This window comes from Phlebotomus papatasi, chromosome 1 (genome assembly GCF_024763615.1).
Source record: "Phlebotomus papatasi isolate M1 chromosome 1, Ppap_2.1, whole genome shotgun sequence".
NCBI lineage: Eukaryota > Metazoa > Arthropoda > Insecta > Diptera > Psychodidae > Phlebotomus > Phlebotomus papatasi.
In genome coordinates this window covers 58067807-58085185 of record NC_077222.1, presented here as the reverse complement: position 1 = coordinate 58085185, position 17379 = coordinate 58067807, and the positions used below count along the sequence as shown (strand labels likewise).

At 36.4% G+C, this 17379-nt stretch overlaps 2 protein-coding genes across 7 annotated transcripts in view; both read left to right on the top strand.

Moving 5' to 3' along the window:
- LOC129809027 (uncharacterized) overlaps nt 1–4392 on the top strand; it is a 45557-nt gene extending 41165 nt beyond the window's left edge. The window contains exons 5-10 of the mRNA XM_055858887.1: nt 49–131; nt 200–638; nt 700–1890; nt 2082–2432; nt 2715–3239; nt 3319–4392. Of these exons, the coding sequence (XP_055714862.1) occupies nt 49–131; nt 200–638; nt 700–1890; nt 2082–2432; nt 2715–3239; nt 3319–4229 (3500 nt within the window). The 3' untranslated portion in view covers nt 4230–4392. The remainder of the gene's footprint in view (nt 1–48; nt 132–199; nt 639–699; nt 1891–2081; nt 2433–2714; nt 3240–3318) is intronic.
- Nucleotides 4393–4850: 458 nt separating this feature from the next.
- The window catches only part of LOC129808964 (serine/threonine-protein phosphatase 2A 56 kDa regulatory subunit epsilon isoform), a 31596-nt gene continuing 19067 nt past the window's right edge, over nt 4851–17379 (top strand). The window contains exons 1-3 of one of the 6 annotated variants that reach the window (XM_055858877.1): nt 4851–5070; nt 16008–16165; nt 17102–17326. In XM_055858877.1, coding sequence (XP_055714852.1) covers nt 17188–17326 — 139 coding nt within the window. In that variant the 5' untranslated portion in view covers nt 4851–5070; nt 16008–16165; nt 17102–17187. Of the gene's footprint in view, nt 5348–5502; nt 5995–16007; nt 17327–17379 lie in introns of those variants that run through there. The other 5 variants (XM_055858874.1, XM_055858873.1, XM_055858875.1 and 2 more) reach the window with 5 other exon arrangements.

The window sequence follows — 17379 nt, the reverse complement described above, 5'->3', positions numbered from 1 at the left end:
ATTTACTTTTTTTTAACAATTTATCTGACCTCTTTCTTATCATTGAAGCACGATCTTCAGGACGGAGCGTTGATGCTCCTCAGGGCTGCGATCACAATATTTGTGCCGCTGTCTGTGAATATGGATTTAAAGTGAGAACCACAATATTTTAATTATTGTAAAAGAAAATCCTAAAAAATCTATCTCAATTCAAATATAGAATGATCATAACGGCTGTCCAACGTGCGAATGTTCAGAACCGTGTGAGGGGTATCGTTGCCCCATGGGATCACACTGCGAAGTAGCTAAGGATCCTGAATGTATCTCGGGATCTTCATTATGTGCCTCTGAGCCTATCTGCAAACCCGATCTAGCATATTCTAATCCTTGCGAGGAGGGTACTCCTCTAGCTGACAATGTCACAGGGGAGGTATTCTTTTGTCGCCTGGACTCCATCAACACAGATGAATTCCAAACCCAATCTTTCTTCGATGCTGCACCAGAAGAGAGCTATGGTCGAGCGATGACTAACTACATTGCCTGCCCGAAGGACTATCAATGCACAAAATTGCATAAGGAAGCCAACAATGTGTGCTGTCCTCAGACACTCCAGGTGTCAGCCACGAAAGAAGAGATCCAAATTGATAGACAGCAAACGAGTAAGTTTAATTCTCACAGATCATAGAAATAACATAAGTTAAGTCCTATCTTAAATTTCAGTGTGTGAGTATCTTCGTGATTTCTCCGAACGGATGGAAGGCACGGAGGAGGGCATGGTGATGGCTCTCTCGAGTCCTGCATGTGACAAGGAGGGAATGTACATCCCTCGCCAGTGTATCACCAAGACGGTGAAAGTGTCTCTGTCGGAGCAGAAACGACTCCTTGAGGAGCATAATGTGCGTCAAATGAAGATGCTCCTGTCTCGCCCAAGAAGGCATTCTTCCACAGAAGAGGTAAAACTTGTCAATATGGATCAAGCCACAGAATCTCTGCGTGCTCTTCAGGATCTCAATATTAGAAATCTCGTGGATTTCTTGCGACAGAAAATCCTCAATCCTACCACACATCCCGAAGAGCTCTATTTTGCCGAGATGATCCTAAATAATCAAGATATGGGTCTCGAAGGGCGTACTGCCAAAGTGATTGATTTCTCACAGCCAAAATCCCAATCGGTGTCAGATGAGAAAAATTTGTTCAGCTTCGACAAGCCCAAGCGCAAATCCACTCCTCCAGCTGACAATCAACTGGTTGAAATGCAGATGGAGGAGTGCTGGTGTGTTGATGGATTTGGCACAGAGATTCCTCGTACCAGGGCTTACAATACTAGTTTGGAAGAGTGTGAGAAACTCCGAGAGACACTTGAGTGCCTGGATTTGACTTGTCGTATGGGATGTGAGTACGGATTTGTGTTGGACACAGATTCTCGTTGTCCATCTTGTCAGTGCAGAGATCCTTGTGACAATATCCAATGTCCTGAACATCAGGAATGTCGAACTGTTGATGTCTCTTGCGATGGGGAATACTGTCCACCAGTACCCGCATGCCTACCACGGAAGCCTGGACAGTGTCCGTTCCTCGTGCCTCCTGGAAATGACGATGCCTGTGAATATGAGTGCAGATCTGACTCTCATTGCGAGGGAACAAAACGTTGCTGTTCCAACGGATGCGGTACGCAATGTGTGGAGCCTCAGCTAAAGACTGCCTGCCAGCATCTCCAGTCCATCCAACTGCATCAGTCCATTGAGCTTGGTATTCCTGCGCGCCAAAAGTACATTGCTCAGTGCGATGAGCGCAATGGTAGCTGGAAGGCGGTTCAATGTGGACCTGATGGTGTGTGCTGGTGCGTGGATAATTTGGGCAATGAACGAAGTGGAACCAGAACAAATAATTCACAGCCCAATTGTGATGGTGGTGAGTCACTTTCCACATTTGTTTGATTTTGTTTTATGGTCGGAGTCTCAAGACAGCCCTATTGTCGCAAGCGAGTCAACGATAAAATCGATTTCACACGATTGCGCTAAAGAGAAACACTCGCGCTTTACAAGAGAGTGTCCAAAAATGATAAGGAATATCGTAAGAACCTGTGTGTCTTTTATTTTCAGAACCAATGACCGAATGTCCTTTGTACAAATGTGTAAAGCAGTGTGAGCATGGATTCCTGCTGGACAATAAGGGATGTCGCACGTGTGATTGTCGGGATCCTTGTTCAGAGATTCATTGTCCAAATTTCGAGCAGTGCAAATTGGTTCAGGTTGAATGTGTAGACACTCCCTGTCCAATGATGCCAATCTGCGTTCCACTTATGGATAGTGTTTGCGTTGAAGGAGAACCTCTGAAGCAGAATGGTCAGGAGATCACATGTGGACCTCAGTCTTCTGGAGAATCCTGTCCATCGACTCATGTTTGTCAGATCAATCCACTGAACAATAAGGGGGTTTGCTGCGGAAAACAGCGTAAGCTCATCTCAATTCTCGATTCTTACAGAAGTTTTCTGGGCACAATTTTTCCTTACTTCTCTCCTTTCACTCTGTAAAATATAAAATACTATGCTCCTTATTCTTTCTCTAACAAGACTGACCAAATTACTTAGTCTTTAGGATATCATGATAATCAAAGAAAAAAATAAAAGGTGTCGGAAGTGCACAAAGTAAACTATCTTTCCTTCTAACTGTCTCCTCCACATTCTTCATCCGCAGAGTTCTCCTAAAAAAAAGTATTTTTATCTATTTAATTAGGGGACGTCTGTTTTGAGAGCCTGGAACCGGGATGTTTAGATACCGAGAAAGATTCAAATAATTCTAGTGCAGTCCATCGATGGACTTTCAATACGCGCCTCAATAAATGCGTCTCCATTAAATCCACAACGCCTTGTCAGAGCAAGAATCTCTTCCACAATGAGAATGCTTGTAAAGCTGTCTGCCCAGCCCTGACACAGTGTGAACGCCTCCGCTTGAAAAATTCTCTAGCAGCGAGAAGAACTGGAGGTCAGACACTTTCTTGGTTCCAGCCACGCTGTGATCCCGATACTGGCAGTTGGAGCCCTGTACAGTGCCTGGGGAAGCCAGTGTCAGCTGAAGAGCCGAAAGGACGTGCCTTCAGGGTTGACGTTCCCAATCAGGATGATCAGGGCATTGGGGTATGTTGGTGTGCAGATAAAAAGGGTGCACCTCTCAGAGGATCACTAACCAGAAATATTGAACCTGTTTGCAATCATCGACAAGCCAGGAGACGAATGAATGACGATGAAATGCAAGATCCAGGTAAATTTCTTTCACACTGAGTTCTAATATGAAATTAATGTAAGTTGTGAGATTAATTGGTAATATCGTTGTCCTGCAGTCATGGAAGAACTCATCAGACAGATGACAATCATGGTGGAGGATAATCTCGTGGAAGACGAGGTAGATATTACGACAGAGAGTCTGCTGAAGCACATTTCAACCACTTTGGCGCTCAATGACAAAGTTCTGCACAAATCCAGCACATCGAATCCACGACAGGAACGTCTCTCCAGCACCAGACAATTAGTAGCATCTTCCACGAGATGCGAAGCTCTCAAGCTAAATGCTCCATTTCCCGTCTCTTGCGATGAAGAAGGTGGATTTGCTCCCACACAATGTAATTTAGATATTTGCTGGTGTGTTGATGCTGCTGGAAATCAATTACCTCTGTCCAGCACTTTTAAATCTGGTGCCAAACAGTGTGTCTTCACTCCAATCGATCTCGTGGCAATTGAGCTGCATCTCAACAATCCTGAGAGACGAATGTATCGCAATGTCTATGAGATTCTTCGGGATGAACTGACCCATCTTTTGGGCGATACCCCTGACAATCTGCGGGTACATGAGAATACAGACGGAAGCATAATGGTTAAGTTCGATCTTACGGGCCCGAGGAAGATCGATGAGGCATTTGCAATTGAGGAGATGGTGAAGCAGAGCAATTTACAGCTTGTTGGCGGTGAACTTCGTCCAGATATAACTCTTTCGCGGTTCCTGCACCGAAATTCACAAATTCCTGTGCCTCAGCCAGCCTCGGGAATTCCCGAGACCACCTTTCAAACCATCGTTTTTATTATGGCCACTGCATCGGCCTTCCTGGTCAGTGTCTTTGTGATCTTTGTGATGCTGAAGCGCGGCCGAAGTAAGAACAAACAGTTTCCGGGAGAGAAGTACACAATGGGCGACAAATATTTAGACTACGGATCGCCAATATTCGTATTAGCTGCTAAAGATGGTTCATCCAAATAAAACCAGCAAGTTCATCTTCTCAGCAAAAAAAAAACAGCTCAATGTGTGTGAAAAAAGGACTTTGAAGAAAAATCATCAAATTGTGAATTTTGTATATATTTGTGAAATCCCTATGTAAGACAATCGAGGTTTAATGTTGATACAGATTAAGTTTAAAATTAAATGTGATACCAATCTTTTATTCCACTGAGTGGGAGGATTATGTAAATTTGGTGGCGGTTTCCCTCGCCATACTCTGCTTATGGCTTTTCCTGTCTACAGAAAGTATACCTACAGCAAAATCCCAAACCCATTTTTTCTTTGGCTTTGAAATAAATTATTCTATTTGTAACGAAGAATCATGATCGATTTAATAATGTTTCTCTGCCATCTTGAACTTCTTCTGTGTGAAATATAATTGGTTTGACGACTAAAAGCTTAAATCAAGTTTCATGATCGAGAAAATATTTTTCTAAAATTATATTTTCAATTCAGAATTTCTGCAATCTGGAAAATGAATGACGACGGTTACTACGGGGAACCATTTTGAATTTAAAAATAATGCCTAAAAAGACTAAAAAGCGAAAAAAATTTCACCCACTCGCCGATGGAGCCCTCTGTAGGAATAAAATTCAATCGAATTGAATGATTGTGCTCAGCTGTGCCGTATCGCGGGTGGCGTTTATGCGTGTGGTGAGAAGCAAAATCGATTTTGCCCAAAAAACGTGATTTTGTACGGAAAATCATTAGAAAAATCGCAAAAAATTGCTCAATTTTGTGCATTGTGTGTTCAAATTGTAAATTTGAGTGGAGTTTCAGTGGAAGGTAACTGAAAAAGTGGCGTAGTGTGGTGAAAATAGTGGTGAGTTTTTCTTCGAGAAAAACGCAATTCCCTCAAGATTTCCCGGTTTCTTCAATAGGAGATCAGTGTGTTTGTGTTTTGGGAGGATCTGTGAAAGTTTTCCTTGCGATTTTTGTGTGTAAATTTGCCCAAAATTTGTAAAAAGGCGACATTCTTCGGGCGCTGTCGCCACTTCTTTTTTTTTGGGAGCCGAAACGGCGACATTTCCTCAGCATTCTCCCCATTTTGGCATTATGCGCCAGGATATAACTTTTGAAATCCATTCAACAGAATCCAAGTGAGTCAAGAACATCCCTTTGATCACTGTTTTTTGAGAAAACTGCCGGCAATTTGAAGAAATTGCTGCTTTTTTCTTTTTCAAAAGTGCCCACGAAGTAGCCCGAAATAGTTCGTAATGCTCTGAGAGAGTGAGACAGAATGAACTGTCAGCTGTTGATGTTTTGTATTGGTGTGAGAGAGATGGCAATTGTGTATGGTTGTGACGGAGTTTCGGGAGTTTTCACATAATTTTTCTTGCCCGTCAAATTTGTGTCAGATTTTCCCATTTTCTTGCGTAAATTGGGCTTCTAGAGGGCGGATTTTTTGGCGGTGGAGACCCATTTGTGCGCCAAGTGTTCGACTTTGAGTGGAAAACGGTACCGAGATAGAGATTGAAGCGATTCCGCGGCGGAAAAAAAGTGAGGGATTTGTGTGCCTCCGGTGGGGCTAATGGTGTGAAAAATGCATGAAGTGCGAAGGGGACATCCCTGACACACCATCCAAGTGTACATCTGATCACCCTTGGGGCTGGAGATAGCAATTTTCCGGAGGGAATATGCAAATGACAGTGGCCCCCATCACAAATGGAGTCGCCATTTTGGTGAATTTATTTACATATTTCCGACAAGAAAATTCAATTCAAGTGAATTTGCCGCTCTTTCTTGGGTAATTATCATCAATGGGACTGTTGTGTAATCATCTGTGGATGAGTATTTGTGCAGAAAGTGTCTCTATTTGTGGGATTTGTGTCTCTGCCCACTTTCGTCATGAGACACCTCTCTTTGAGGTTATGGATACTACAAGGGACACTCTCTGTCACTTCCCCCAGTGCTAAATTTCCTTGGGGACCCCATTCTTGGGTTGTTGGCTGAATGTATGAATGAAGGTGACCATGGGGATGAGAGGTAGACACCTGTTTTCTCATCAATTTCCGCTATTTGATCGTCTTGGGGCTTAATACCTTTAAATAGATGCAAAAATTAATTTTATCAGTTCTGTGGGAGAAAACTAAATATCGCAGAGAGTGGAAGAAAAATCGATTCTACCCCATAATTCATAAGAGAAAAACCAGAGAGAAATAAGTTACGTGAGAAAATATTGTGGAAAATTGCATTAGTGTCTTGGTATTTTATATACATATTCCCTTGTCCTCTCTTACTTCCTCTTTATTTTGTCTTTTCGTGGTCGCCATCCAGCAATAGGTCTTTTTTTCCCGGAAGAAAAACTCTGTCTCTGCTGTGGAGAGCACAAAAATACACTTCTGTCCATTAGGATAGGAAAAAGTTCCCAGAAAAATCACTGAGCCGAAATATTCAATCAATCGGACCGACCTCCATTTGCACAATTTTTCATCCTTCAATTATCACATGAGCTAGAGATGAGAGAATTGAGACGTTGAAATGCATAATTGATAGTGTGAATTATTTTTCGCGATGATGTTTACGCTGTAACATCTTGCCTTCAAAGAGAAAGAGAGAGGAGGACTCATCTGGGCGCCCATGTCCACCTCTTTGACTGAATTTATGAACGAAAATACGATAAACGAGAGTGAAAATTTCACACACAAACGTCAGGCAGGTGAAATATTTAGGATTTTTGAGCAATAGTTTATTTCTAAGACTCAGTAGGCTTTCCCCACTCAAGTAGGCTGGGATTTTTATGTTAGCGCAATAGAGGTAAACTACAACTGGCCATTTAAAAAATTCGCCAATTACCTCTACAACTATGAGAATATTGTAAGGCTTCGCGAAACTAGTAATATGATGAGCTTCTTAAAGTATAATCAATACTTACTAAGTAGGGATTACATGTGCTAATTTAGGATCAAACGTAAACTTTCGTAGACTGTTTAGATTTTTAGAACATTTGAGACCTTCTTACTTCCGTGAAAAAAATATCTGATTTAGGAGAAGTAATGAAGACGTCATATCATCTTCTCAATACAATTTTATTATTTATTTTTAAATTGTGAGTCATTTTTTCAATTTTCTGATGGATTTGTTCACTTATTAAATTTAGCATGTTGGTTGAATCAAAACAATGGTAATGGTAAAAATATATTAACGATTGGAGAAAGAGCCTATGCTTCGTACGATCCCAAGTTTTGTAATGACTAAATTTTTCCTATGTTTCTGAATAAATGTGACTCCGCAATATATTTTAAAAGCTGGGCACTTTCCCTTAGTTTTCAAAACATGGATGCGATGAGTCTCATCACGGATTACTATATTCCTGGATAGTAGGTAGACATTTTTGTGTCCCACAGTAGTGCAAACAAAGTGAATAAAAGTACGAATAAAGACGTCGTACCCTTGCATCCGTGGTCATATTTATTGAGAAACAGGAAAAATTTAGTCATTAAGAAGATTGGGATCGTGTGAAGCATAGGAACTTTCCCCTAACATGTTTTTATTTATATATGATTGAAATTGGCTCCGGAGTAAGTTGGTCACCAACGCTAAGACGGCGGTGGACGCATTATCCTCTGGCCTGTTATATTTTGACTCTAAGAGACGCACAGTTTCAAAGGCATTTTATTTAAATAAAATAAATAAAATAAAATAGAAAATATCTCCTTTTTTGTCAGCAAAAATGCACTAAATGACCAAATAAGTTCAGGTTGATCATCGAGAACATTATTATTTATATTTGAGCTATACAATGTTTCGTGAAAAATTTTCATTCAGAAGCTTCAATCAGTTCCACCGGGTGAAACTCGAACTCACAACTATGACAGTTGAGTCGGGGATCACATATTTACACCGCCCAAGAGCCGAATGCTATTACCAATTGCATCACGAACGAATTTTCGAAAATATTTATCCTGTAGAATTGATAACTCAATATCCCTGTTTCTAAAACTTCTGCACTGAGAAAAATCCGAAAAAGTCAAAATAACATTCCGGGAATGTTAATTTTACCCTGCAGTATTGATCCGAAATCGGTGTAAATATTACCCTTTTTAGGTGTATTATGGGTTAAAGTTACTCTTTTTTCATGTTGATTTTACCCTCAAAAGGTGTAAAATTAACATTAAAAAATGTAGATATATTTTTACACCCGAAAAGTGTTAAAGTTATGACGAAAAAAAGTTAATCGTAGCCTCTTTTTTTTCTCAGTGTGTGTGTGACAGTTTTATGATGATGCTTTACCGCAAAATTTTAAGGCCCAAATATAAAATCTTCAGGATCAGCCTGTGTCTATTTGGAGCTTAAATCTAAACCCTTATACCGAGTTCAGACCAGAGGTTTAGCTATATGACTTAGTTTCTTTATTTTCTTCTCAGTCAAAAGCTTTGGAAAACGTTGACTGAATATTGCATAATAAAGTTATTAAAAGATCCATTAGATTTTGAAAAACCACTGATTTGCTTTTAATTAAGATTTCGAGATATTTAGATACTTGACTGAAACTTAAGTATGAAACCTTATATATCTTCTTAAGAGTAAAGTCTTAAACGCGTTCAGAAAATTAAAAATATGTATAAATAAACTAGATAGATCTATGATAAATTTCATTTTTCTAATTCAAAATATGTCTAATTTATGGATAATTTTTAAAAGATTGTTTTTTAATGCCTTAACCCTCTAACGGTGTTTTCTTTAATATGCGAAAAAAAAGTTCTAAAATAATGTTTTCTAGGATAATTTTGATCCAATAAAGTCGAAAAACCATCCATTCTTCATTGTCTCTTTTAGTTTTTAGTTTAGCTTTTAGTTTAGGCGCTAGGTGAGAAAATATAAAAAATTTTTGAAACTCTTTTTGCTTCTAAAATTCACATTTTTAATTTTTTCAAAATTTTTAAATATACAAAGCAGAATGACATATCTTTCAGTAAAAAATAAATTTATTTTAGCCAGTTAACTTTAAATCGGTATTTTTATGGAAATTAGAAATGAGTTTCTTTGCACAAATATTTTTTGCCGCTTTTTCTCTGACCTGTCACACAAAACTGAGAATAGCAACAAAACGAAGAGTCAATATGAGTTCAAATTTTCAAGAGATGTTTATAAGACTATTCTAGTTTTTCTAGTCTTATATGCTGGACACACCTACGGCTTTTAACGTAATTATAATCAAAATAATGATTAGTCTACATTCCCAATAGTTTCTTACTAAGCCGCCTAACGGCTTAAGCCATAAATATGTTTAGGACATTGTTTCGGGGGATTTCTCATTTTGTTAATATTTAGGGAATAAGGGGCTTAATTAAATAAAGGTAAATTAAACAGTGGGATCTTTATTTTGGTGTTTGAAGGAAAATTAAAGCTAATAATAACTAAACAAAGTAAAACTCCCTCATTCGCTGAAATATTTATAAATTGGATATAAGCTTTTTTATTCTAATTATGAACAAAGAACGATTCCACTTGCTATAAATTTCTGTACTGATCTCCTCTATTTAAAATTACGAGATTTTGCCGCTTTGTTCTATATAGAAAGTACTTCATCGTTGACATTGGTTGAGATTGGTTCAAGGAGAACGTTCCCAACAAATATTTTAGACGAAATATGTTTAAAAGATATCTACCTATCTTTAAAATTAAACATATCAAAACAAATCATTTGAATTCATTCTGAATTTTCTAATATAAATTTTAAAACAGGTTCTATAGGCAATTTATAATAATAAAATAATATAATAATAAAAGATAATAAGATAATAATAAAAAGATAATAAAAGCCTAATGCAGATTTGGAAAGGTCATTTTATTGCGATTCATTTAAACCATTTCTTTCCTTTATTCCAATGGCTGGTTAGCAAACTCCCGCACCTTCTTCTTAATTCCCCTCATCAGGTTCTTAACAAGCTCTTCTCCACGGGCTCTGATGATGTTTTTCCATTTTTGCTTGAAATCAGGCAAACTTTTGGCTGGTTTAGCCTTTTCCTGATATCCTCCTTTAAATTCCCCAATAGTTTTCAATAGGACGCAATTCCGGTGTGTTGGGCGGATAAAACTCTTTCTGCACTTAAATGATTCTATTGTCGTTGAACCACGCAATCGTATCCTTAGCGTAGTCGCTTGATGCAAGATCTCGCCAAAACAATGGTGGAACATCATGGCTTCGATAGAGCGGCAGAAGACGTTTCTTGAGACACTCTTCGATGTAAATCTCGTTGTTCATGATCCCGATCATGAAAAATTCTTGACTTCGAAGACCACACGAGCAAATTGCCATCCAAACCAAGTATTTTTTCGGGAACTTAGTGTAGTTCTTGTATTGATACTTGCTGTGTACGCACTTGTGCGAGTTTTTGCCGTATAGTATTGTTGTCCAGGAAATTGGTGGAAGTCGGCTTTCACGATCGTTCCGTCGTCCATTAAAACACATCTTTCAAAACCTTTAAGAAGGTGATCATTCGGCTTTCTGGACCTTGTTTTGGCGGACTGTCGTTGCTTATCTGTACGATGAGGTGCAGGTTGGGCTTTATAAGTCACTAAATCATTCTTCTTAATTTTATAAGCTAGGTAGTGTGAAATACCCGTCTTTTTAACACATATCGGAGGGATAGAGAAGGGTTCGTCTTTAAGTACCACAGCACCCTTTTCTCCATGTCGCGGTTTTGAATTCCAGGTGTCCTACCACCAGTTTGCTTTCGGATAATCGTCTTTGTATCCTTGAATCGCAATACTACCTTTCGGACTGTTGAGCGCGACTTTCCGGTGAGTTTTCCTATTTCCGCATAAGTCGCATTTGGATTTTGTAGGTAAAAACTATCTGTTGTCGGATTCTCTCCATCTTCTTGAGATATCTCAACCAAAAATCAATATTTTTAACGAGAGTGGTATGAAAATAAAACTAATGAAATGCACTAAAAATGACAACTAACAAACAAAAAGTAAACAATAGTTGAAACTCTCAAAATCATATCAAGTGTCGATGAAATTCAAACGATTCCACGCTTTATATTGTTTTCATAAATAAAGTTTGGATGCCTAGAACAATGTCTAATAAGTTAATATTTGAAACAAACAGATAAATATTTCATTTTTTGAGTAAAATACGTAAAATTAATCAAAAATAATTTATTTCAAACTCAAGTTGCCAATACGGTTCATTACTTCCTATTTTTTTTTCCTTTGCCAAGAAAACATAACTGTTTTAATGCACCAAGAATTTATGATTTCCGTTCAATATATCTGTTTACCAAATTTGATTTCTTTCTTAGATATTCTTAAATGAATTCTGTGATCGTATCAATCACTCTCGTATCGCAGTACATTGTCTTAAAGCCCTTATTCATATTTAAAAATATGTAAAATGTAATCGTAGATGTTAATTTGCAAGTCAAAAAATTGTTATTTTTGCGTAAAATTATTCATGCATTATTATTTCATGTTTTGTAATGCTAGTCTACGTTGTTATTAATATTTATCAATATCTATCGTGTCGCTTCATTTACGGCAAAAGCTATTCTTTTGTCAAGAAATTCATTTCAAGTAAAAGAGCTAATGTCTCCACTCCACAAAGAATTTCATCTCATGGACAATGGCTGGTCATTGTATGATAACGATAGACAATGAATAGAACTTAAGATTTTTTTAGGTCAATCTGTCACTTCAATCCAAGAATGACCTTCAAAACACTTTGATTTCATAACGAGAAACTCCAATTTACTCTCTCCCAATAATTTTTCACTTCTATGACGAAAGTCTGTTTTTTTTTTCAAATGATTGCAATATCTGTTATAATTTTCATCCCAGAAGCTTTTTAACTAATAGACGGTGGAAATGATGAGAAATTGGACTAAAGAAAGTTTAAGGGGTGAGAAGAGTGTATATGGGAAATTTGGTGAGATGTATGTGACCTAAAAGTCAAAAGAGTGAAAGAGCGAAAGAATTATATTTATTGAATGAATAAAGAAGCCGTTAGTGTGTTCTAAAAGTACAAAAAGGCAATATTTAAGGTGGATATATACAATGTGGGTTATAGTATTATTTTGTATAAATTGAATTTTGCACTATTGAAAGTTATTGTACAAAAGTTTTGTGAGAGAGTGTGAAAGAAGTGGTGTAACTAAATCGGGGGCGATTAATTTTATAACAACACGTCTTTATATATTTCAATCAACTCTGGTTAAATATTTAAGTGGATTGCTTGGCAGTTTGTGTGTAGTTTGAATATCTCGTTGTTTTTTCTTCATCCAACTCTATCTCGTATTTTTCTTCTACTATGCTTATGTCCAAGACCATTTACCCATTTTACAATCTACATGTTGGGTAGAGAATTTTTTTGGGGGGTGTTTATGGTAGATAAATGTGTTGAGGGAATGGGAGAAAATGAAGGTTTGGAAATGAAGGAGGTGAATGATAGTGAAAATGGAAAGACATGAGAGATACTCCCGAACGATAATCGATTGTAGAAATTGGTAATCATATCATGAGTGCAAATTGTGTGTAATTTTTTTTGCATACACATAAACAAGTGAATCTATTGAATATAAGGGCAGAATCACATTGACCGTAAAATGTTTACCGTCACCGTCACAGTTCTCCGTTTTTCTCAAACTCGTGAATTTTATTGCTCGAACTCCACACATATAGAGCAATTTATATAACAACCCCTCACCTTTTTGACTTCTGAAAATTTCTATACGTTCCATTAGGGTAGAGTAGCTTAATTTGGAACTTAATCCAGGCGTGAATTTTTATTGAAATTTATCAACGATTTTTGATTTATATGGAGCGCTAAAATCAAATAATAAAATTTTGACAGCGAATATACAAATAAAAATTTAGCGGTGGCAGCTAAAATCCCGAAAAGACCATAGTCCCGAAAGTAAAATTTCCGAATGTAAAAAATTCTGAAAGGTATAACACGAAGGGTAAAATGTGAAATGATTTTCCAAAACACAGAAAAATTCCCTTTGCCTCTAGTTTTCGAGATTTGGATTTTGTAATTTTAACCGGGACTCAAAATTTAGAGTTGTTTATTAAAGAAAAATTCTGTATTTCGATTTGGGGTTGTGAAATATTCCCACTAGAAGTAGGTGCTGAATTAAGCTATTCTACCCTATGCGAGACAGATTTTTGACATATTCATGAATCAAACAATTTAATAAAAAAATACCCTCACTCTTTATCCGACTATTCATCTATTCACCACCAGAGCTAACAGCCAGACGGTTAAGCGGTCTTCAGACTAGAGGTTTAGCCCAGTTCCCGAAGGTCTCAAAATCCAAAATAGCAAGCAATTTCATTGCTTTTTGAGAGCCTAATAGTTCATTTATCTTTAATATTCCAATCCTAAGTTAAATTTTTTTCAAAAAATAGTGATTGATAGAAATTCGAGCAGTTAAGATATTTGGCTAAATCTTAGGTCTGAAACACGTATTAGGGATAGTAACTTGCGATTTTCTTAGTAAACATTCCATAAATCTAACTAAAGGATCTATAACATGTTTTTCATTTTTTTCTATACACCTTAAAAATCTTTTGTGTTACGATTTTTACAGTTTTGGATATGTTTTTGAGATTGTTTTGAGGGGTATATTTCGTTCTCATTGAACAATGGCACTTATTATTCCTGTTTTTTAAAGTCAGATTAATCAACTCTGAATTGCATATTATCAGCCAGTTCGAGCAAAAATATATTCATTTGTAAGATCTTGGGATTCCGGATAAGAATCGGTTTCAATATCGATCATGATTCAAAATTCAACTGTATTACTTCTAATCGATTTTTGGGTAAACTTGAAACATTTCGGAATGAAATAGGACTTTAGGGATAACATAATTTTATAATCACGGTTTTTAATTTCTTTAGTTAGACATGGACAACGTGGACAAGTATACATTTTTTTAAATAGTCTAGTCTATATATCGTCGGTTGGATCAGCAACCGTGTTGGGGAAAGGTGGGGCAGTTTCACGTAGCTGAACTTTTTTCAGAACTCATTTGCTAAACGTATATGAACCATATTCAAACTATCTTCCATTAGTGTCTCTTGAGTATTGACTATCTTGAAATATACAGGACAATTTCTAAAAAAAAAAAAAAATTTCGTCCTTAATATCTTTACCCCTCCTCCCTAACTATATTCGCTTTCTACACCAGGTCTTGAGATTATGCACCTGACGGAATTATGCATATACAATTTTTAATGTTTGTTTACCTATCATTGGGAGTCAATTAATGAAATTATTTTTGAAACTACCCCTTTTTGTGATGCGGGAGATTTGAAAACAATTTATGTTTTTTTTATAGAAAAAACTAATGTCTAGCGCACAATAACTTTTGTTTTGTAAACATGTTTTTAATATTTCAGTGAGAGTGAATGAAACCTGAGATCTAGTGATCTCACTCACTCTTATAGGAAATTTTGAAAACATATTTACCAACAAAAGTTATTGTGCGTTGGGCATAATGCCCAATGCACAATAACTTTTGTTTTGTAAACATGTTTTTGACATTTCAATGAGAGTGAGTGAGATCTAGATCCAGTCATCTCGCTCATTCTCATAGGAAATATTAAAAACATGTTTACAAACAAAAGTTATTGTGCGCTGGGCATAACGATAAAATTTTGCATATTTCAACAATTTATTGAGGTACTTAGAACAAAATGTAGTACTATTTATTAATTCATTTTTTAACAAACCTCTTTGTTCTGACTACTATTACTCTGCGTAGAATTCGTTCTACGATCGACTTGTTCGAAAGAAATCTCCTGAGGGTATAATGTAAATTTTGTGGAAGTATAATGTCATTTCGCAAGGTTTTATACGGTGCCAAAAATGTGCTTAATCTCGGAATCCCGTGTATCGGTATTTATTGTAAACAACGCATCACTGCGTGCCGTTTTCAACGTATGCAGAAACAAAGCAAATGCAGTTAGTATAGTTTCTGGTTCCGTAACTTTCCGAAACTTTGAAACTCTGATGCGAAACTTTGAGATGTGGGATCAAATGCATAAGTTTGAGCGTTTGGCGAAGCTGGGACACTTGGTCATTTTTTATTGTTGTGATTCTTATGCTCAATGCCCAATAACTTTTGTTTAGTAAACATGTTTTTGACATTTCAATGAGAGTGAGTGAGATCTAGATCTAGTCATCTCGCTCATTCTCATGGGAAATTTTGAAAACATGTTTATAAACAAAAGTTATCGTGCGCTGGTCATTAAACAAACTTGTAATTATTTACCCCGTTTCATTATGTTTTCTACGATAATAGATGAAAAAGATATAAAATAATAAGACAAAATTGTTATACACGGTATAGGAGGGAACAGGATTGTTTGAGCAACTAAAACTCTAAATACTTTTCCACGTCCGATTTTAAAAACAAAAATACAATAAATAAATGATATTTGACTGATATCTTTCTTTTTGGCTGTTTAAAAGTATTTAGTTCTGCCTATTTATCACAACTATCTTTTTTTTAAATTTTATGTTTATGTTCATTTAATACCTCAGAATCCATATTGAGTAGGCTCTATAATTTCAAATTTATCTAAAAATTACAAAAAATGGTTAATTCGGTTACAAAGATCGTGAAACTTTGATTGTGACAATCAATGTGATACTGCACTAACTTATATCTTTTATTTACCTTCTTAATCGCTTTATTTTGTTCATGTACACATTAGTTAATAGGGATACTTTTACTTCAAGATATACTCATGATTTGTCTCCATTTCTTCTATCATTCTTGTCTCTCTATTTTTTTTTTGTATAGGACAAATCTTGATTGAGCTACGTATGATTTATCAAAGTTGGACAACGCCTGAAGGAGATTAATAAGTTGGATTATTATTTTGTGGGAAGAAAATTTGAGCGTCACAATTAGGAGAAAAAAAACTAAGGAGGACAAAAGAGTGCAGGGACGACGATAGTGTAAGAGAAAAAGAACAAAAAAAAAGAAAAAGTGCACAAGTAAATATCGCAATTGTAGCCATCATTTTTGCTGAGCACACTTCACATAAATGCATCGCAATAATAATATAGTGTGGCAGATCTCTTCGTCATCAACAAATAGTTGAGTTCCGTGGACACCCTCAAAAGTTGTTGTGTGAGATCTTTTTCTCTTTTTGATAATAACATCCTCCCCCCGTTTTGAGCGATATTGTCCTCCCGTGGGGAGTGACGATTAGCTAAGGAAAAAGCACCAGCGGCGACAGAAAGAACGCCGACGACTCGTGTCAGTTGTGCAATATATAAAGTTAGGAAGAAAGAAAAAAAGAACACACATTTGTTATATTCAAGGAGTAATCAAGATAGCATAAGATAGAAGAGAAAATAAAGACGACGAATGGTGCACTGACAAGGAAATCTGTCTAATCTGTACAGTTTTATCTGTGAAAAAAAGTAAAGAAAAAAAATAGTAAAAGCAGTTGCATAAATTGAATATCGTGTGAATGTTCTTTTATATGTGGGGCAGCAATTGATAAATTGTTGAAAAACGAGAAGACATTTGCCATCCCCAATATATAGTGCACATTTTGACCGATATATATTTGATTCTTGATATTTTTTTTCATTCAATAGAAAATCATTGAAGCACGTTTTTATTTGTTTTGAAGAAGTAACCCAACAACAACAAAAAAATATTGTGTCGTTTTCTCTCTGTTTCCATCAAATCTTTCTTTTTTCCTTCCAATTAACCAAAAAAAAAGAAAAAAAATTGTAATTGCAAGAAAAAAATCACCACAAAAAATCACAAATAGTCGTCCAAATAAGTGTCACTGTAATTAAAGTTTTTCTAAGTGTCTCTTAAAAAGAAAATCCTCCTAATTGTTGCTATATATATTTTTTTGTGTGTGTTGATAAAAGAAGATTTAAAAGAAAAGAAAATCTAACAATAACGTTATTGCGAACAAAAATATCATTAATATCAATCGCACGCTATCTGACAAAAAATGTCGTCGGGAACATTTGTTGATCGCATTGATCCATTTGCAAAACGATCGCTCAAGAAGAAAAGTAAAAAGTCTCAGGGATCGTCGAGATATCGGAACTCTCAGGATGTAGAGCTACAGCAACTTCCACAATTGAAAGGTAAATCACCTTATCCCAAAAAAAAATTGTTGATAAGACTTGAATGAATTCAA